General features: G+C 36.3%; 1 protein-coding gene across 1 annotated transcript; it reads left to right on the forward strand.

Annotated features, from left to right (window-relative positions):
* The first annotated feature begins 2563 nt into the window (after nt 1-2563).
* Nucleotides 2564-20636, forward strand: EXO1 (exonuclease 1). Its single transcript, XM_032185029.1, has 13 exons — nt 2564-2724; nt 4601-4720; nt 5576-5699; nt 6473-6610; nt 6847-7059; nt 8688-8875; nt 9646-9742; nt 11486-11702; nt 12712-12964; nt 14194-14668; nt 15103-15207; nt 19106-19299; nt 20454-20636. Exons 1-13 carry the CDS (start codon nt 2564-2566, stop codon nt 20593-20595), a joined length of 2427 nt encoding a protein of 808 aa, XP_032040920.1. The 3' UTR covers nt 20596-20636.
* Nucleotides 20637-21724: the final 1088 nt, after the last annotated feature.

The following is a 21724-nucleotide window of genomic DNA, read 5'->3' on the forward strand; positions in this document are numbered from 1 at the left end:
TGCGGGGATTCCGCGTTTACGTCCCTTTCACCTCCTGGGCTGCGTTGCAGGACCGGTTTCCTTCTCATATTCCGTCCAACCGTGGCTCGCAGGTTCACCGCCAGCGGTGTCCCTGTTCAGGGCGCCATTTGTTGTCGACGGAAGGAAGACAGGGACACTCAATATGAGTGATCAGCAAGCTTCATTTTATTGCCCGAATAGCCTAACTTTTATAGTGAACTTAACAGGGGCGGACAGTGTTTCACACAAGATTATTGGTCAAAAGCACTCAGACAAACAACTACAAGAAAACAACCCCACCTGCAAGAAAACAACCCCCTTGTGATTAGCAGTCACGTAGACCTTGTCCTTGAAGCCAGCTACTGGTAACAATATTTTCCTGAATTCCTCAATTGGGCGATGTGGGAACACTGTCATGGGAACTTCTCATAGTTGCCCTGGTAGCTTGGTTTGCTCAGCTACAGCAAGCCATGGGATTTTTTGCTGTTTCAAAAATCCCTCAACATAGAAATATAGAAATATTTAATTTCCTGTTTGTAACTACAGGTGGACCAAACAGTAAAATTCTGTGAAATTTCAGGCAAAGTACTGCATTTAATTCCTCTTGATATTTTCCTTTGTACCAAGACAATATCATGATTTTTCAAACGCTTTCCATGTGCAGACGTCCTCTAACCAGGATTTAATCACCAGCTCCAGAGACCAATACTAAGAGCAGCTTAATAAAGTAGTTAAACATAATGCAAAAAAAAAAAAAAAAAAAAAAAAAAAAATCAGAAAATCAAGTAAAAAAAGACTCTATTTCAATGCAGTGCTACTTTCTAGAGCGTTGGCAAGTCTTGCGGCTGAGTGATCTCATTGCATGCAGCTGGAAACATGCACACACTCCTGTATTTGTTTCCATTTTATGAGTGCTAACTCAATACATGAAGGTTTTCTTAAGAGTGCAGATAAAATTTGCATAATTCATTATTGTGTGCATAGTCTTTCTTCGGTTCTAATCCTCTCCCCATTCTTTACTGTTTCTAGGCTGCACTTGCTCTCATTAGAAAACATACAAAGACGTATTTCCTGAAGATAGGAAAAATCATGAATAAAATCAGTCTGAGACTTTTAGGTTCCAGCACGTGTGTTGCCAATAGGGAGAATTTAAGGCTGGCACTGTAGAGTGCCTTGTAGTCCTAGTCTGTGGCACGTACAGACCACACGTTGGTTATCAAACTACAGTTGACTGCGTTTAATATGTCAAATAGGCAGAATGAGATACTGCAGGTGAATTCTAGCAGATGTTTAAACAGGAAGTCAATCCCATGCCTGAGATGTCCCTAAACATTAACTAGATCTCTGAAATAAAAATGTTGCTTTCTTGCCTTTTCTATTTGTATAGTTTGACTATTGTAAAATTCCTCTGTGAACCACTTCAAATTTCAGTATGGAATATGGATGTTCCAGGTTTTGTTTTTAATTAAAGCAGTTATAGTAGCATACATAGACAGATTTAAATTTCTAACTTTAAGCACTGATTCTTACAGTAACCCCAGGGTTTTGCTGCAGTAACGTCTGTCCCTAGCCTCTCCCCTTGTAGTCAGTGACCTACTTCCACTCTCTCCCCCCCTTCACTGGGTTAGCTGCAGGGCTAAGTCCTGGTTGTACTCTGCAAACTCTGTGCCACCTTTCAGCTCCAGTATACTTGGTGTTTGTAATTTTCACGTTTGCTGTTACGCGTACGCTGCCTTCAACTGCAGGTCACGGCTGCTCTGCTGTAATTGAGCTGACCTGCAGTAATCGCTGTGAGGAGCACTGGCAGAAGCAGTTCTTCAGCATGACCGGCACCTCGTGGCTCCCTTAGAATACCGCTTACAGCAATAGCACAGGCCTGACTGTTACCACACCTCAGTGCCTTATTCAGCTCTGTTCAGATCTCCGTAAGTTTTTAGCTTTTTTAGTGTTTAGGTTCTTTACATCTGGGCTTTTTAAGGAGGCAACGGACACAGATACATTACACTTAAGTTGTTTTTTCTGCATGTTTTATTTTAACTTCTCACTACCAGAAAAAAATTTCTACATCCCAGGGTAAACCCGTAACCAGACAGCCAGGATAAAAAGAACAGAAAACAAATGTTGAACGGCCCGACGTTTGCGGGACGTTGCCCATATTTTCTCCACGCGCAGACAAGCAGCGTTACGGAGCGCTGTAGCCACCGCACTCCCACCCCGCAGCCCCATAACAAGGTCCGTTCCCGACCCCCCGCCTCCAAATGGCGGCCACTCCGACGCCTCGCGGGGCATGCCGGGGGCTGTAGTCCGCCGCGGGGAGGGCGGGGCGAAGGGCTGAGCGCGCGCTGCTTGAAAGCCCCGTACGGCCGCCGCGCGGGCAGCGTCGGGGCCTCCTCTTTCTCCCCGCAGCGAGGCCGCGGCGCGCGGGGCCGGCGGCGGTTGGGGCCGTTTCGTCCCCTCTCAGGGAGCCGGGGCCGCCGCCCGGGTCTTTGGGGGGCATCGGGCTCGGTGGGGCTGGGGGCCCCGCGAACGCTTCGGGTTTCCCCGGCCCGGCGTGGGCAGCGCCATGGGCATCCAGGGCTTGCTGCAGTTCCTGAAGGAGGCCGCCGAGCCCGCGCACGTGAAGAAGTACCGGGGGCAGGCGGTGGCCGTGGACACCTACTGCTGGCTGCACAAAGGCGCCTATGCCTGCGCAGAGAAGCTGGCCAAGGGGGAGCCGACGGATCAGTAAGTGGCTGTTAACGCCTCGCGCGTGGCCGTTATACAGGCGAGAGGCGCGTTACCTTGAGGTGAAGCTGCTGTGGGTTCTGGGTTCCCGCTCCCAGTAGCGATTTTTGGAAGTGGAAATGCTGGCTGTAAGTACGTAGCTTTTCGGCTCCAGCTGGGCGGAATAAATATCCCAGTAAATACTGGGTGGGGGAATATAAGCTAAAATATTTTAAGATATAAACGCAAATAAGCGAAGTTTTTGGGTCGTATGCGCCCCCTAAGCACGTCCCAAAAACCTAATCGCTCTGAGGTTCTGTAGATGTAAATCATGTCTCAAATACAGTGCTATTGCCAGGAACCTTATTTGAACAAAGTGACTATAAATGCTGCTGTGTGATGAAACCTTGTAACAATACCAAGGCGTTCAGATAGGCGTGTTGTGCTCCAAATAAAGTATCCTGCACTGATTTTTATTTTTTTTTGCTTAACATATAATATTTTTAGTATCAGTAGCTCTTCTACCGTAATGTGAATTTCACATTTTCATTTACAATTTTCACTTATATTACCATACCTTTAAGAAAGGAAATAAATAAAAATCGTGGCCATGATTCAAGTCCAGCTTTGGAGCCTGGGTCAGATTTGCATGTGTTTTTGCCATCTCTTTGGAAAACTGAGTTTTGGATGGGAAAAAAAAATACGAATCTTTATCTATTCAGAAATAAAACAACACTAGTTAGTCTGGACTAGGTTTTATCTATGAGATTTTTATTAAATGTCTGGTTGGAGATGAGAGAGTTGATAGTTCACAAATTGATTCAAATCTTTAATTCTTACATCTGTTGATTAGAAGAATTGTAGATTTTCATACAACTCTGCTACCTGCCTTTGAAGATAGTGGAAATCCCTTGGAGTTCTGAGGGTAATATAGTTCAGTTAAAATAAATTGGCAGGCAGGAAAAAAAAAAAGTTATAATTGTAGAAAACCATGGAATGATTGAACATAAATAAATGTATTTAATTAAAAATATATATTTTTCCATGTGCCTGTGATCACTGATCTTGGATTGGCACTTTAACAGTAGTGTGAAAATCCCTTCCGTGCTTTAAATTTCATCTGAATTGAGTTATTATATAGCTACAAGCCTATTCACCTTTGTCTTTTAAAAAATCATTATTATTTTTGGGTTTGTTTTGTAGCTCTAAATCCAGTTTTTTCCATGCTTGTATTCTCAGAATAAATGCTCCTGTGTCCCATTTCTTCCCCTCCCTTCCCCCTTAGTGGTAGAAAGGCTGCTGTTGCTGTTTTAAACTCTGTCCTTGAAAGAAACGTGTAAAACTTTTTCACTGATCATGAAAAACCTTTTCACTGATCATCGTAGTGTGTAATGCACTTATTGCTTACAGCTGCTATTGACTTTAGTTACTGATGAAACAATTTTGTACAGATTTTTTCTGTCCATAGTACGTATCCACCATCTGAGCAAGAAGCAGATAGTTCCATGAAGAGAGGTTTCATACCTTGTCGCTTTTCCACTCCACAGAAGTTCATTTACTGTGCCTTTCAAAAGACTTCAGGGAAAGACAACGTACTGTGCTCATCTGCTGACTGTTTGCCTGCCCATTGCTCAAACTGAAAAGATGATCCGTGTTGAAACTTGCAAACTTTGGTAGTGTGCATCCTACTGTAGCAAAATTGAATTGAATGCTGCTTGAGTTCTTATGGTATTTTCCACAACAGCAGCAGTTAGTCCGGTTTTGAGCTGGGAGATGAAGCATGAATTTCTTAAAGCATTTGCGTGTTCTTATTCTTCATGCGGTGCTAGGGAAATATGTTTCCAATTAAAATCTTTGAAAAATAAAGTTTATTTTTCTTCTCTTGTTGTTGATACAGTTATGTAGCTTTCTGTATGAAACTTGTTGATATGCTTCTCTCATTTGGAATTAAACCAATTTTGGTATTTGATGGATGCACCATACCTTCTAAAAAGGAAGTGGAAAAGGCGCGACGAGAGTAAGTATTGATTTGCGAGTAAAGTAGCATGTTTAACACTACCGTTCATTTTCATAGCTGGAGAAACTTCAGACTTGGTAGGTAGTAATCTTTGGTAAACTTTTCTGCAATATAGCGTTACTTCACTTAATTTACATTTAAAATCATACAAGCCTCTTCTTAGAGGTTTTATTCCAAAAATAGAAATGCACTTCATAAATGAAAGCACTTTTATAGAGGAAGGAAGCAAATCTCTGAGCATTACTTCCTGTAATGCGTTAAAAGCTTTCAGTTGAATCCACTCTTATGATCTCTCTGGTCAAAAATATTTATTCCTGATACAATTTTACCTAAAATCGATACCATCTTCCTCATTGTCTACAAATCATCAGATAAACTGGTTTCCAATTTGGATTCAGGATTGTCCGTATATATCTGGACATCTCACTGAAGCTGTGAGAATTTTACTTATCAGTTCTTCTGGGCATATGTTTCCTTCAGTGTGGAGCAAACAATTTCCAGTGTTTGAAACAAAATAAATAATGCCTTCCCTCCTCCAAACCAGTGAGTATCTGACATACTCCAAAGATTTTTTTATTGCATCCCAAGTATGGGTGCAACTCTTCCTTTTCATTGCTGATCTGAGTTGTCACCGTTTTCTCACAATGTATTTCAACGTGCCAATCTAAGCATTTTTTGTGATACAGTGACTTGCAGTTACTCTTCAAATGTTACACAGTAGAATAGACTAGGGAAGTGCTCAGCTGTGAAACAATTTTTCCCCATTTCCCAACGGTATCTCTTAGTCCTCTATAATAACTGTTCTTCTATATGAAAATAATCAGATGTTGGTGGATATTTTTATTTATCTTTCAGGAAGCGTCAAGCTGGTCTTCTGAAGGGGAAGCAGTTGTTGCGGGAAGGGAAACTTTCAGAAGCTAGGGAATGTTTTGCACGCAGTGTAAATGTTACTCATGCTATGGCTCATGAAGTCATTAAAGTAAGTTGCTGATGCTGCTGCAATCAACAGTTGAAAAAAATCTATCCAATTAGTAGGATGTCTTACTCTGCTATGTATGGCTACACCACTACTTCATCTCCATAGGCAAGAAAGATATTCCCCACACCTCCTGTCTCTTGTTCTGTAACTGTACTGCATACACTGGGTTATGCTAGGTGTAGTTAAATTTAACTTTGCTTCAGGTTTATCATGCCCAGTTTTGTAAATAGTAGTGACTTGTCAATTAAAATACAACGCTTAAAGCCATAAACTGACTTTCATAGCATCTAGAATTTTCTTTATGCCATGAAAGATATGAGACTCCTTAAATACCCACCTCAGGATAGTTCCTGAAACTAGGCTATGGATAAGTTTTTGGCTGCTTAAAAGCCTTTTCAGTCACTCTTTGCTACACTTCTACTGCAGTCATGGAATCTTTATAAAAATATTACACTTGTTTACTGCTGTTCTCTTTGTCCAAACTATAATGTGTATGAGTTTGAAGCTTGCAGCTGTGGTCAGTATGGGCAGTGTTACAGACAAATGCAGGAAAGGGTGTTTTTGTAGATCAGTCTGTATAGATCTGAACTCCTTGAAACTTGAGTTTTAAATGTGGAAAATTGGGCTTTAATTGGTGAAGGACGTAAGGAGTGATTAGAAAATAAAAATCAGTGTTTCAGTTCTTTGAAGTAGGAGTTCTTTTGTTTCCAGATGTATAAGGTGATTGCTGAAAATTGCTGTTAAATGCTTGTATGTTTCCTGTTTATGTACAGGCTGCACGAACCCATGGAGTTGATTGTATTGTGGCTCCTTATGAAGCTGATGCTCAGTTGGCTTATCTTAATAAGGCTGGCTTGGTTCAAGCCATAATTACAGAAGATTCTGATCTTTTAGCTTTTGGATGTAAAAAGGTAAGGAAGAAAACTTTAAGAGTGCTTATCTCTCACTGATATGTTAAAAGCAGAGTTCAAAGTTGCTAAATATGTTTGACTTTCCTCCGTTACAATATTTCAGGGCAACTGAAGAGATAAGAATAGCACTCACCTCTGTTATTTCCATCAAGTGCGACAAACTAGCATATGTACAAACGGAACAATGATCTTATACAGGTGAAAATCATTGTTTTCCACTTCCTCTTAATTTCCAGGTGTTTTTGAAAATTGACAAGTTTGGAAATGGACTAGAGATAGATCAAGCTCGATTAGGAAACTGCAAGCAGCTTGGAAACGTTTTCACAGAAGAGAAATTCCGCTACATGTGTATTCTTTCTGGTTGTGACTACCTGCCATCAATTCATGGAATTGGGTTAGTTAAAGCATGCAAGTTGCTAAAACTTGCTAACAATCCAGATATTATAAAGGTAATCTTGCTTTAGCACTCTGTGTTGGGTATTGTGTTTAGCATTCTGTGTTGGGGAGTCTGTATCCGTGTTTCTGGTGTTAACACGGAATTGAATATGTGCGGTTCTTGGCTTTCTCTGTTTTGAGAAGAACATGGCCTTCCAGTACCTAAAGTACCCTCTTATCCCTCTGGAGGAGGGATAGGACAGTGAATTTTATTTTATTGACTTCTTGTGTTTACTTATCTATATCTTGACACAGACATTTTTTCCATAATGTCTTTCTAGTATATCAAAAATAGTATAGTGCAAAATAAGATATTTTTTTTCCTTCAATGTATGTAATGAAAGCAATTCTAATATTAAGAATTACGGATGCTAAGAGTGGGAGTAACTTCTGTGTAGACAGTAATGGAGAATAGTTTGAGCTATTAAGAAAAGTACTTTACATGCCTGTCCTTGACGCAGGTAAATCTAATCCAAAAATTACTTAGTATGCAGTCTAACTTTCTGCATTATCATCTGAAGTTACATGTATGCTTCAGTGTTTTTTCTCTTGCATGTTTTTAGTTCTAAAATGTTTTGTAATGTAGAACATACATCCAAGTAACTGTGGAAGTAGAAAAGAAACTGAGATCTTCCCATTCCAATAATTTTGTTTAAGCTAATGTACTTTTGCTTTTTTGTGAGCACAATGGCAGTATTTCACTTGAAAAGCTTTTCACCTAGTAAATTGTTACATGACTCCTCACTGCTATTTCCCAGCAGTGTTTTTGGAAAGTCAAAAGATGCAAGGTAGTTCGTAGTCCAACAGTGCCCATCAGAACTGGTGTCTCTTACTAAGATTAGTAAATGGCCTGTATTTAGAATACGTGACCCAATACAACTGTTTTTTTTTTTTTTTTATCTGGGGAGAATAAAAGATTCTTGTCTTTGGCAGTATGACAGAATTGATCTTCGAAACAATATAATCTGCCTTTTATGGAATAGAAAAATGCAGTAGTCAGTGAATTATTAGGAACTTACTGTAGTGTCGTTCAGTAACAATGTATAGGAGGGACTACTGAATAAATCTGTATTTTTATGGCCAGTAACGGGAAAAATGTGATTAATTCATCTTTTTCATACACTAAAAGCATCCACATACTGCTTTCAGTTTCTGGTAATATAAATTACAAAATTGGATATCCATTAATTTTAACAAATATACCTTAAGGAGACACTTTGCATTCTTATTCAGATTTCATATTTATTTCTTGGACCAGAGGGCTTTATTACTTGGGTTGTGTTATTCCTGTGACTGTTTTGCAACTTTAAGTTGTTTACAATGTACAAGACTTTCCCTTTACCCCTCTTCTCATCCCCTATCTAGTTTAAGTTGTATTTTTGCAACAGGACACATCATACATGTAAGGGCAAGCAAAGATATCTAGTAATTAAAGTGTAATTACCTTTTTGTGGATGTTGAGTTTCTTGAGGACTGTATTTGTCTTCATATAATGCTTCTATTATGTGCTAAAACTGAAATTCTCTTTAAGACTCTGAAGGTCTTGGAATAATGTTTTTAAAGATACCTTTGGAATTGTATTTGTTTAAATGCAGCAGTTAAGCAGATTTTGTTTTTTGGTTTTGTTTTTTTTTTTGGACAGGTTATTAAGAAAATGGGGCATTACTTGAAGATGAATATAACCGTATCAGAAGAATACATACAGGGCTTTACACGTGCCAATAATACATTCCTTTATCAGTTAGTTTTTGATCCTGTCAATAGAAAATTAGTTCCTCTGAATGCGTATGCTGATGATATTGATCCAGAAACACTAATTTATGCAGGACGGTATCCTTTCTGTAATGAAATAGTGGGGGCAAAATAGGTGGGAACAGTTGTGGTGTCTTACATTTTCTTCCATTGCACCTCTGTTATTGGCTAAAGCCTGCATGCAGTCTTATAAAGGTTGTTTTTCCTTCTCTTTTGCTCTGGTCTTTTTTTTATTTATATTTTTTTTAAACATAGTAATTGAATATTAAGAAATGACCTATCATTTTAAGTGGAAGCTGTCTTTTTTAAGATGTAGACCGCAATTTCTTAAACACAGGTTATGTTTCAGTGGTTTAAATTCTTCATGACTGTTTTTAGTTTGTGCCTATGTTGTATGTTACCTCTGCCACTCTAATTCTTGCTGTAAGCGCCTAATCTATGCGTTCACTGTTTGACCAGAGTCTTCCTACAAAGCAAGTAGCATTTCACTACTTGTGTCAGAAATGTCCTCATGGAAAATGAAGAAAGAAGACCATTTAAGTAACTACTAGTTGTATGTTTTTCAAGCTGATTAATCTCTGGTGTTTCCAGAGGCTAAGAAGAAAGATGGCAACTTTTCTGTTAATGATTGAAGGCTTTCCTTTCAACTTTACAGGTTTGCCAAGCACTACAGATCTATTATGATTGCTGTTGCATCAGATTAAGTAGGCTAGTAGTAATAACGCATGTGGATAACATTCTATCAATTCTTTAACACAAAATTGAAAGCAGCTGTTCTGACTTTAATGCTACACTTCTTGAAACTTATTGTGATACTCAGATATTTTCCTTTAATGCAATGGGGACAGACACTTTGGTGATACTACTGCTTTTCAAATTGCCATCGGCAATATTGATATTGATACAATGGAACGCATCGATAACTATAACCCTGATACTGCACAGGTAAAACCTTTGTTCTAAAGCTATATACTAAGATAATGACATGAGTTTGAAAGTGAATATTCATGGAAAAATACAGTTGAATGTTACCTGCAACTGACTTGGCAGTTACGGATATTCTGTTATGACAGAAACTGTATTTTTCAACAAACGTACTAAGTATGATTCAAAGAACAATCCAACATAAAAGTTTCACTCTTAATTTCAGATTATGAGTAGCATATTCATATTTGCAGATGCAGAAGTCTCTTTGAAGTGACACCTAGCCTACAAACCTTTTCAGCATCTTCAAAAACCTCTTAATAGTATTTACTGAAAACAGTTAACAACAGCAGTTACTGTTGACTTTACAACTCATCTAGTTGTAAAAGAGACCTCTGAAGAGACCACAAGGTAATGCCAGATGCTGATGCATTCTGGCAGTTTTGCAAACTCTCACAAAGTGAACTGTTCGTATGCCACCTGAAAACTGAAATGTATATTTTTAATAGTTATAACCAGTAAAGTCTCTTAGTATATCATCTAAAAGATGCTGAAAAATGTAAATAAAAGGGCGTGGCCTTAACAGCCATTGTTTTTTGAGTGATTGCTGTTCTGATAACACATGCTTTTTAATTATTTTCTGACTCTATTCCTTTAATTGTTAGTTCTTGGGTCACTCTGCTTATTTTGACAATGGCAAATGTTGCCATCGTGTTCTTATCCTAGTTTTGTGTAGTTCTTCATTTTGCTTTAAAGTCTCTGCAGTTTGTGAAAAAAGTAGGCAGATAAATATTCTGACCTAAATGGCACTTAAGCACCTTAAATATCTAGGAAAGTAAGTGGTCAACGGAAATGATTTGGTTACGTGCAGAATAATCCTGAATGGATTCTTGTCATGTAATACTTTATTCTCATCTAAGATGAGAAAGTTTAAGTAAATAATTGTGCAGCCTAGACTGCACCTTTGCACAATTAAGTGATTTCTAAACCTCCTTAATGTACATATTAGTAAACAAAGTATGAACAACAATAGGAACAATAAAATACCTTGAAATCTTCTTTGAATAACTGCCTACATCCTTCTATTCTTACCTGAAAAATAATAGTAATAAAAAAAATCCAGGGCATGGGAAGCTGTTAATGGAGAACTTTGAAGTATGTGAGACTTGGGATTTTTGTTTAATCTTCTGTCTTGACTGTATTCATTTACAGTAGAAGACTTAATCTCAATTAAATTAGCTAAATGTTTGTATTGGGGCATCCAGAGAAGATGACCATAAATCAGGTGACCAGTGGCTTACAAAATTCTTAGATCTCATTCTCTGTACAAGTAAATTCATACTCTTTAAGGCATTTGACTATGTTTGTTTTACTTTCAGACAGTTTTAGTAAATCCTTAATCCTGTTTACAGAAGTAACTAATTGAAAAAGAAAAATCTCAAAGTGATTAGAGGTGCACATTTCTTTCAAGTATATATTATCACGAGGATAGTATTTTCCCAAATTATTCTTTTACAATAGAGGTAAACCTCTAACTTTGAGAAGAACAGTAAGTCACTTGTGCCATATAGGAATAAAGAATTCATGGCAGCACAGAGGGGGGAAAAAATGTAAGAAATGTGGGAACAAAGAGAAAATGTTTGTGTAGAGTAGCCATGTCAGCAATGGTTGTGCAAATGTCAAAATGCCCTTACGCCAAATCAGGAAGTCTTACTTAGAAGGCAAATTTATAAGCCTATGTCTGACTTACAATTTTTTTTGTAGCCTATACAGCAGAGAAGTCGTGACTGGAATGACAGACATGCTAATCATATAAATACCATTTGGAGCAGAGACTACAAGCTTGACCCTAGTACAGATACTGTTCTTCATACAACTCATTTACCTGAGAAATCAATAACCAAAGGCACTGAGAAGAAAATCAGTATCAAAGGGTTAAAACTTCCAAACAAAGAGCTCTTAGCAAAAAGGCGAAGAAGTGGTATGTTTTTATTTAATAAATAATAGAATGTAGTAGAGAAGAAAGGATTCTATAGGTATATTCTATATCTCCTATAGAATAGGAGGTATAAAACTTTTAACTTCTGTTGTTTGTGTTCTGTTTTTAACAATCTGCAAGACTGAAAAAAATAATATGAAAGCCTAAGTAACAATCCAGTTTGGCAGCAAACTTTCTGTAGCAGTTTATTTTTGCTCTGACTTGTTATACAATTTTGTCCTTAACTGCAATTATTTTTAATACGATTTGCTCAATTTCTTAGCTATTTTGGGTTTAATTTATATCTTTTAATAGTATGCAAAGAAATGAAAATGGTTATCTTTCATAGAGATGAGATTTAGCTGCATAGAAAACTTAGTTTTCTGTACTCTTCTAACACTGTGCTGCCTAGTTCCTTTGCCTTGGTACCTTTTGCTCCAGTTTTCTGAAGTTGTAGATCTGTGCTATCTTGTCTTTTGTATACGAAAGACAAGTTATATGGACACTTAAGTTATATGGGCTGAAATAATTTGTTGGCTATTTATAGAAAGAGCTCTCTGCTTCCATTGTACTTCACTTGATAGGTTAAGAATTTTCTTTCTCTTCTTTCTTTTTTCTTTTCTTTCTCTTCTCAAGTGTTTTCTCGTCTGCATCCTTCTTTCTGATGTTACTAGGGTTTCTTCTTTGCCTTTGTTACTCCTGGTACTTTTCTATTCCATTGTTTATCAACGGTTCAATAGCTACATACTTTTAGCTCAGTATTCTTAAAGGAAACTTAAAGTTGAATTATAATGTGCACTCTTTTTAATCTCAACTGTTATGCCTTTGCTCCATCTACCTTTTTAAAAGTTACTTTAAGCCTATATACTAGAAAACAACTGTGTTTAAAGACTTCTGAACTGTATTGTTAAGAATAGGGTTGTGAGGTTAAATAATGTGATGTTCAGTTTGTTCAGTCTTTTCATAACTATTCTAGAACAAGCTTCTACAGTGATTCTTAAATTGTCTTTAGATTTGGAAGAACTCTCAGATGGAGATCTGTTGAACCAGTATTCATTTTCAAAAGCAAAAAAATTCAAGGGAAATGATGAAAATGCTCAGCCACAAAATAATGTCTCTGCAACACAAAGCAGTGATTCTTCAGGGAATTCCGCCACTAAAGAAAACTCTAACTCACTGCCCAGAGTTAGAAATACATTTGCTTCCTTTCTGCAAAGGAAAAACAAGCAGAGGGATGCTGTGGTTGTTCCAGGAACAAGAAGCAGGTATGCTTGCATCATGTATTTCAATAAGTATCAAGATACTATTTGATATCCTGGTTGTTGAAATAACTTGAGTACTGAAAAAGAGAAAAACAGTACTTCATTTTTTTTCTGCACCTGTAGCCTTGAGCTGAGATGGAGAACTCCTTGTGCTAGACATGAAGTATATGAGATATATAAGTAAAGATATCATAAATAGATACATAATGTCAACTTTTTTACTGTCGTAACGAAGGCTGTGAAGCGATTCAATACAGTCTAATTTCTGGATATCAGTTAGCTAGGAGCTAGGAATTGGCAGTACTATTATGGGTCATGTGATAACTATATTTTTTAATAAGAAGTGCCGCCTCTTTGTGCCACATAATCAGGCAGCTACTTGTGTTTTGACATCTTTACATTGTTTTTTGTTTGTTTGTTTCAAAGCCATACCTGGTCATACTGTCTGACAACTCTTTTTACCCAGTCCCATTCAGATAATGCTCCTTATTTCTGCACCAGCACTTTGAGAAGAGGAACTTTATGTTTCTGTGGTTTTTGGTTGGTTGTGTTTGACTACAACTACTTGAATTGTTTTTATAAATGATTATCACAATTCTGTCTTACTGTGATTTGTACCATAAATAATCTAAAGATTTCAATGTTTCAAAGATGTCTAATTTGGTAAAATAATCTTATACTGACATTTTCTAACTTGCACCCTCCTGAGCTCAGAGATTTGTTACATTACATCAAAGATCAAGAATTGTCGGTGGTGGTAGCTTTTTCTCCAAATAAATGCTCAGTTTGTTTTAAAAAATAAATAAATAAATAAATTCAGGATTCCTCAATAAGAAGCACTGTAGCTTCATCACTACTTAGCTTTATAACAACTTATAACAATATATCCTTAAATTTTGTAGGTTTCCTAGGTCTTTGTCTTTCCGATGAAGGACTTACTAGTTAGTATCTTTAGTCAACAAACGATGCATTTACAGATGGTTTTTCTAGTGAAACATAAATTGACAGAATGACTTTACTGTTGTCTTTTAAGTGCTGTCAGGAAGGACTAGAAGATTAAGACCATAGTGACTTGCCCATGGTCAAAATAATCTTGTCTGCAAGTGCAATTCAAAAATCCAATGGATGTGTAGAAGTAACTGTTGGATTTTTAGAGACGAAATACTTCTTTTGCAGTGACTTCCTTCTTTGTTGCCTTCACCTGTATATTTAGCTTTTTTTTTCCTCCTTAGGTTTTTCTGCAACGAAGCAGATGAGCTTGATTGTAGAGCAAAGGATGACAGTGATCAAATTCAAGATGTTGAGGGGGATTGCAAGAAACTGGAGGCAAAACCTGTAGCTGAAGATGCTTCTCTGCTTTTAGGAATTGAAAAAACAAGGACTACCTCATTGCTTCCTGGGGAAACACAGAGAAGTTGCTTTCGGTGGTTCAATAGCCTTGGAAATAATTCAGGAAATCCTGGTGTATCTCATATTGTATCTTCACAGCATTTTGACCAACAGAAAAGCAACTGCGTGGCATCTCAGGCAGATGACATTAATGGAGTACAAGCAGAGATTGGGGTGGTGTGTGAATCTGATGAAGAATCCTCCCCCTTAACAGAACTGAACTGTTCCTTGCAGTCTCAAGGGTCTTGTGAGCCATCAGAATGTAACTTGGAGTCTCCAAAGACGCCACAATCATGTAACAACAATTCAGAAACAGAAGTAAGAAAACAAGACTTCTTAGCATTTGCTTTTACTTTTCATTAAGAAAGAAATTAGGCTATGAAGTTCTCTTTAATTGATACTCTGCAAATTCTGTAACTCCTGGTCACACAACTCTTCAGCATTTTATTATACTCGCATAGTATAGATTGACTTACTAGCTTAAATCAAGTCTGTTCTTTACGTTTGTATTTAGTCTATCCATTGTGTAACATTGCAGTGGTTGGCATGCTTGTATTCTGTTTTTGTAATTGTTGAAGAAGTCCTCTCAGCTTGTGTGTCAGCATAGTGTTTCTTACTAAAAATATGCTCAGGGTTTTGTATAAGTTCTTAGAATTGCTGAAAACATGCATTATAATTTATAGATGTGTGGATATAAAAACACGCACAATGTAAAAAGGTGTTTTAAAGTCAAATGACTCTCTTTTTTGAAGGAATTTGGCTCTACTTCAAAACTGGCTAATTATCAAGGTACTCAGAGGCCTCCAGTAACTTCTGCTGTTCAAACTGACAGAAAGAATATGGTAGCAAAGATCAAGGTAAGAATTCCTTTAATTTTACCATTGATTTTCAATGTTCAGTAGAAGTAGTCTCTTGCTAGGTCTTTCACTAAAAATTCTAGAATGAATACTTAACAATGTGCCTGTTAGCAAAAGAAAATTGCTTTTCTACTCATCTGTGTCAGAGCTGAGATGAAATATAACCAGGCCCCCTGTGACTAATGTGGTTGCAACTTTGGGGGTTTTAAACACTTCAGCATAAATTAAGTAGCCAAGATAAAGAAAAAATCTTAATAGTTTTCCTCTGACATACTAAATATTTAAGTTTTATGATGCAAATTGCAGTCACGTTCAGATAGACATAAGATAATCCTATTTGACTATATGGATGAATCTACTGCTTCAGCAGTCTCCTGTTCTTTGGCTAGAAAAAGCATGCTTAAATTTAAAAAACTGGAAAGGTTTTAATGAAGCATTCTTGTTTAGTTGTTTTAGTTATAGCCATTGTTTAACACTTGACTCTCCTTTCACATTGAGTCTATACTTTCCTTCACAGTCAATGCTTTAGTTACGTTTCCTGTTGGGCACCCTTAACATTATTTCTCTGGGGTTGCTTAAATGCCTAACAATGAAGTTGTGTTCCCTGTCTTCACGGCATTTGTAAGGGCTTTACCCATCTATCTAGATTACAAAACTTCTAAAACCTCAATATGTGAGAGTGTTCTAGTTCCTTAGACGTTGTCTTAGAATTGGCCAAAAGATTCTTAAATCAAAAGAAGACACATCCTTTTAAGTATACCCCTACTAGCTTCTTTCTCATAGATTAAAAATCACAAGCTTTTCGCAAGAGTACTGTTTTATGCAATAGTGGCACCTTGTGGTTACTTTATTAATTGATGTTAAGTTGTGACTTACATCTTTATATTCTCCATTCTGAAACACCTATTTATAAAACTGATGCTGTTTCATTAGAATAACATTTTGCCTGCTTCTCTTCAGCAAGATTAAGCAATGAAATAAAATCATCCTGAGACTGGAAGTTGTATGACTTTGCTTTTAATGTGTTTAATCTGTTTTGCTTAAATAGTCATTTCTTGCATTAAAGGTATATTAAGAGAAGGAACATATTAAATATTGGGCGATACATGGTATGAAGGTACTTAGGTAATGTAAATGTAATCTAAGCATATTTTTAGGATGCTTGGAGCTCTTCAGGCAATATAAATCAGCTGAAAATCCATCATGACAGTAAGGTTATTTTAAACCAGGCCTCTTGGCCATGAATTCTCTCTGCTACCTTTATATGCTAGCAATAATACTTAATTTTTCCAATCCAGCTGATTTTACCTGACTGAAATGTTATTTGATAACAACAACCAAAAGGTTAATTGTGGAACTTCAGCTCGCCTGTACTCACAAGCTCTTGTGAGTTGTAGCACCACTGAGACCACTGGAACAAGTAGTCAGAATTGAAGGCATAGGATGGAGATGAGGAGCACCACTTCTGCCTCACTTTTCCCTTTTTTTTTTTTTTTTTTTTTAAGTAGTGTAAAACAAGGAAAATCTTCACTGGTACTAAGTACACAAGAAAGTAATGAAGGAAATAGTTCTGGATTTAGCAAAGAAGTGGATGATCACTTAAAACATAGATCACCAAAATCAGAATTATTTAAATAACATGGCTGATCTGTAGTGAAATCTAATAATTGAGGGAGGTGATATGGGGAAGCTGTCAGCTTTTACTCTGGTTCCAATCTAGAATGTGAAACGCCTAGCCTCTCTTTTCTAATGTTAAAGCTAACAAACTTTTCTCTAATCAATGCCTATAAAATAATGAGTTCTCTAGGACCTTTGTAGTCATTTCTGTGAAACATTCCAGCCATGTTTTTTATTGCTCATTATTGCCCCATAATTTATTGTGACCTCAACAAAGAGGCTAATATTGACAAAAAGAAAACAATCTAATCTGGTTTAAAGTTTTTTAATGGGTACTGAACATGCAGCTCTGCCTCCTTTGGGTTTGATTAATTTAACTTACACACCTGTGCTTCAGAACCATAGAAAGGAAGTATTATGGGAGAGTGTACACGTTTTGTGAAATAGCTGGGGTGATAAACAGCAAAAGATTAAGCATGGTTTTTAGGATCTATTTCTATTCTTTCCAGTACTCTCCTAACTTCTTAGTATGTATTTTAAATATATTTCAAATTCTGTTTGGAATTCCAAGATCTGCATAGTTTATTCAGGTAAAAATAACATCTCTTCAATTAACAGACAACTGTATAGAAAGTGTGTGGTGATAGGATGGGACAAAATGCAATGTGATTTTGGAAAGAACTGACATACGGGAACTTTGAAGATTTCTAACATCTGTATTAAAAATAAAATAAAAGTTGGTCAATAGCTTCCCCTCATACAAGCATTTACATTTTCTGACAGAAGCACCTGAGGTAGGCAGAGCTGTGTCTGTCTTCTTCAGATGGTCCAGCAAAAGAGATATTGATTAATTTAGAGCAAAATGTTTCATTCTTAATGTCCAAATGGGAAAATTATTGGTGTCAGTTAAAATGTATGTGTCCTAAATGCTAATACTATGTAGCCAACTTTATGTATGATAAGAAATTTTTAAAACTATGGACATTCAGTTTCCTCTGCAGCTGTTTTATTATATTTTAATAATTAATTTGATCATCATGACAAACACAAAATAACAGGCTGGAAGTGAGTGATTGCTTTGAAGCTAGTACTTTTGAGGCGTAGGTGTTTTACAATTAGGTAGTAGAATGGATCAGACAGTAAAATGTTGTTCTAGTGCTACTAGAACATTAGCTACTTCCCCCAAAACTGAGGAAAACTACAAGAATATTTAAGACAAAAAATGATAAATAATATTAAATGGCCATTTATGAACTTGTTTGGCAAAGGAAGCTTTAACTTTTTCTAGGAGCGTATTACATTCATTGAATTATTGTTATATATACATGTATTTATAGCACAAATAGGAAGAAGTGAAATACCATCTTTGTTATCTTTACCTTATTAAATGTCGTACACAAAAGTAGGAAAAAGTCCAGCTGATCACACTGAAGTGTATTTCTTTTATTGTTAAAATAAACTCATTACTCTTTGTGAATGAAACTGCAGAAGGGGAGAAAAAGTAACTTATTAGTATGGGAAAGAGTGAGAGTAGCATTTGACAGGGCTACAAGTAAATGTGGTTAGGGATGAAAGCACTAGATGTAAAAAATTAAACTAACATGCAGGAATTAGGTCTTGTCAAAATCAGTTATGTGCTTATAAATAGCAAGAAACAGATTTGGTGCTTGAAAACTGATAAGAGAATTGAAAACTAGGTATGCATTTCTAATAAAAAGGATATACGATCTCTAGAATAAATTATCTACTGAAGCAATGCATTTTGCTTTAGTTGAGGTCTTCAAACTTCTGACTGGTTTCCTTTGAGATGTGTGTTCTAGCCAAGCACAACTGCTTTGAATTCCAGGTACAGAAAAATGTCCGACTGGAGGTATAATAATCCTTGGGGTACTGATACTTTTCAGAGTAATACCAGAGGATGGCTTCTCTTAAAATTCTGAAGGCGGACTTGAAAAGTTTTTTTGTTGTGTTCTCGTGGAAAAAATATTCAGTAGACCTTAAAAACAGCATTTCAAATAAATGTGCTTTCGCAACTCCTTAAAATTCACGGACCTACAGATGCTGTTTTGCCAGTTCTTAGAGCTGTATTATCTCTGTGGCACAAATCATTTTCAGTTAGAGAAGCTATGTAAATATATGTTGTTGGGGCTAATCAGATTGCATCATCTCAACGCAATGTAAAACTCTTCTATTTTTCTGATTGTAAGTATCTATTTTTCTGATACAGAAATGATAGGTTTTCATTTTAACCATTTATAACTTAATATTAAAAATCTCACAGGTTCCTGGTTTACACAAATCCAGTTCAGTAGGGTCACGTATTGTGACAAAGCTCAAGCCATTGATACCAGCTAAAGTAAGTGGATTAAGAAAAAAACTGTCCCCTGTGCAGAAGAGAAATCACTGTGATGCTGAAAATAAGCTGGGACTGCAAGCCACCATTAGTGAACTATGGAAAAACTTCCAGTTTAAAAGGTAAGTTGCTTTAACCCTTTAGTTAGCAGCCTGTGAACTTCTTAGAATTTTTTCCAAAGGAAAAAATTTCAAAGCAGACTTTATACATGTTTGCTCCAAATGATTCAGTAAAGTTAACAGCTTAAGATAGATATCTTCTACATATAGTTCTTAATTTCCTGAGCCAATTCACTTATTATTCAATATAACCATGAAGTATGATTTCTGGTAAATATGCTCTTTACTTCTAGTTAATTTTTTCTAACCAGCAAGAACTCCTGACTAAAATCCATTTATTGAGGTAGTGCAGATAGTGTAGCATAACTTTATATGAAAGATATTGCTATTAGGTTTGACATCAAACACTGAAAGACTTAGCCTAGATGCAAAAGCTGCATTAAAAACTGTCAGACTTGATTGAAAGCAAGGTTGTTATTATTTAACTTCATATGCCTCTCACATTTTGGGATGGTTGATTGTCAGTTCTGTTCTGCCTTCAACATGATAGTGAATTGATGGAGTTCTTCTGGATAAAATTAAGATATGTGTATTTTTTACTTTTTACTTAATAAACAGCTATTTTAATTACATAAAATTAGCTTTTAGGAGATATCTTTTTTGTTGTTTCTCAAAATATTTTCCCTGCTGCCAGGACTTACTTAGATCTGATTTTTTTTTGGCTTTTTTGCTTTTGTTTTTTTTGCTTTTTTTTTTTTGTTGTTGTTTTGAAATTAGCCTTATGTCTCAGGACAAATATATTTTTTGATGGCAAGTATCATGTGGGACACTAAAATGTTTTGTCCTTACCTCAAGATTCACAGGATACATAAGATACTACAGTTCTTCAGAAGACTAGTTGTTAATGAAACATGCACCATATTCTACTCTGGGTTATGCATACTGTACTTCAAATGCAAAGCTAGTAATTATAATTTCATTTATAGGATATCTGAAACCATTTAAATAACTTTCAGTGAAGTTGTTCAGCAGCAGTGAAATTGGACCTAAAACTTTCTATCATAGACTTTTGTTCTGGTCTTACTTGTGGATCAGTGGATAGTTGGGTGAGGGGTCTTGTTTTGAATCAACCCAAATGTTCTCACAGGTGTATAGTTAGAAACATATAATGTCCTAACATTACTGGGTTTTGTTTTGTCTTTTTTTTTTTTGCACAGAGATTATGAAAAACTTCCTTCTTGTAAAAAGTCAGATCCATTGTCTCCAATCAAAGATAATATCCAGCTCACTCCAGAAGCAGAAGAAGAAATCTTTAATCATCCTGAATATAGTCATGTTCAGAGAGCTATATTCGAATGAATTGTATGCTATGCACAGTAGAATTCATTTTTAATCATTGTCAAAATTTATCTTCTGGATCTTGTCAATATCAATAAGATAGTTTGAAAATCAACTGTATATTTTAGTCTGACTTGATTTGTCATCTCTTTTTATAAAAGCAAGTTGAAACGTACAGTTTTATACAGACTGGAATAAAGCCTTCAGTATCTCTGTTCTCGTGTTCAAAGCTTAATGCTAAACTTTTGTCCAAATTATTTTCAGCCACTTCTGAGCATTTGATGTAAATCACATAGATATGATACAACTTCCTACAACAGTTATGGCTTTGCCTTTGCAGAAAACAGCAGAAAATGTTTGTCTTAATTTTTAAGATCATTTTAGGATGATCATTTTCTTGCCCCCTCCTTCTCTCTTGAACCTACTTTGTCTCCAAGACAGGAGTAAAACTACAGTTCAGTATTCACTGTCATCACTATGCTTCTGGTACTCAGATAATGTTTCTTTCGCTGTAAGGTAAGATTTGTTCTCTTAATGATTAGCGTTCTGTACTTATCATATGATACAGACAGACATGTTTTGGGTGGGAATAGCTTGAACTGCAGAAAGGGGACATCACATTTATAAAAATGTTTATATTTTTGTACCTAAATATTACCATCAATGGAATGATTTCTGAAAAAAGTTAATGTTCCTCTGTTTCACCTACTCTTTCCATGTTTTCTTGTCCAAGAACACAGGAAAATATTAGTCCTCAAGGGCTGAGGCTTACAAATGAATATTGTCCTCAAAACACTCAGCTTCAGTCTTTGACATCTGAGTAGCTGAAGAGAAAGAAACCAGGAGGGTTCTTGTTTTGGATGACTAACTACTCGTGAAAGGGTGTGATGGCTTTTCAGATTTTTACCTTTTAAAAATCAGGATATGAGTCTGTTCAAAGATATATCTAAAAGTTTTCTTGTTTGTTTCTGTTATCCTTTTAGGAAATAGGAATATCTTTCTCTGAAGCAGATGAAGGTACAAAAGAATATGAAATGTATGATATCCATTCCTGACATAAATACTTTATTCTCTATCTTTGAGCCTTTTTTTTTTTTTTGCAAAAAGTTTGAGATTGGCCTATGTAAGACAGTTGTTGAGTTTTTTTTAT

The sequence above is a fragment of the Aythya fuligula genome, chromosome 3 (genome assembly GCF_009819795.1).
Source record: "Aythya fuligula isolate bAytFul2 chromosome 3, bAytFul2.pri, whole genome shotgun sequence".
Classification (NCBI taxonomy): domain Eukaryota; kingdom Metazoa; phylum Chordata; class Aves; order Anseriformes; family Anatidae; genus Aythya; species Aythya fuligula.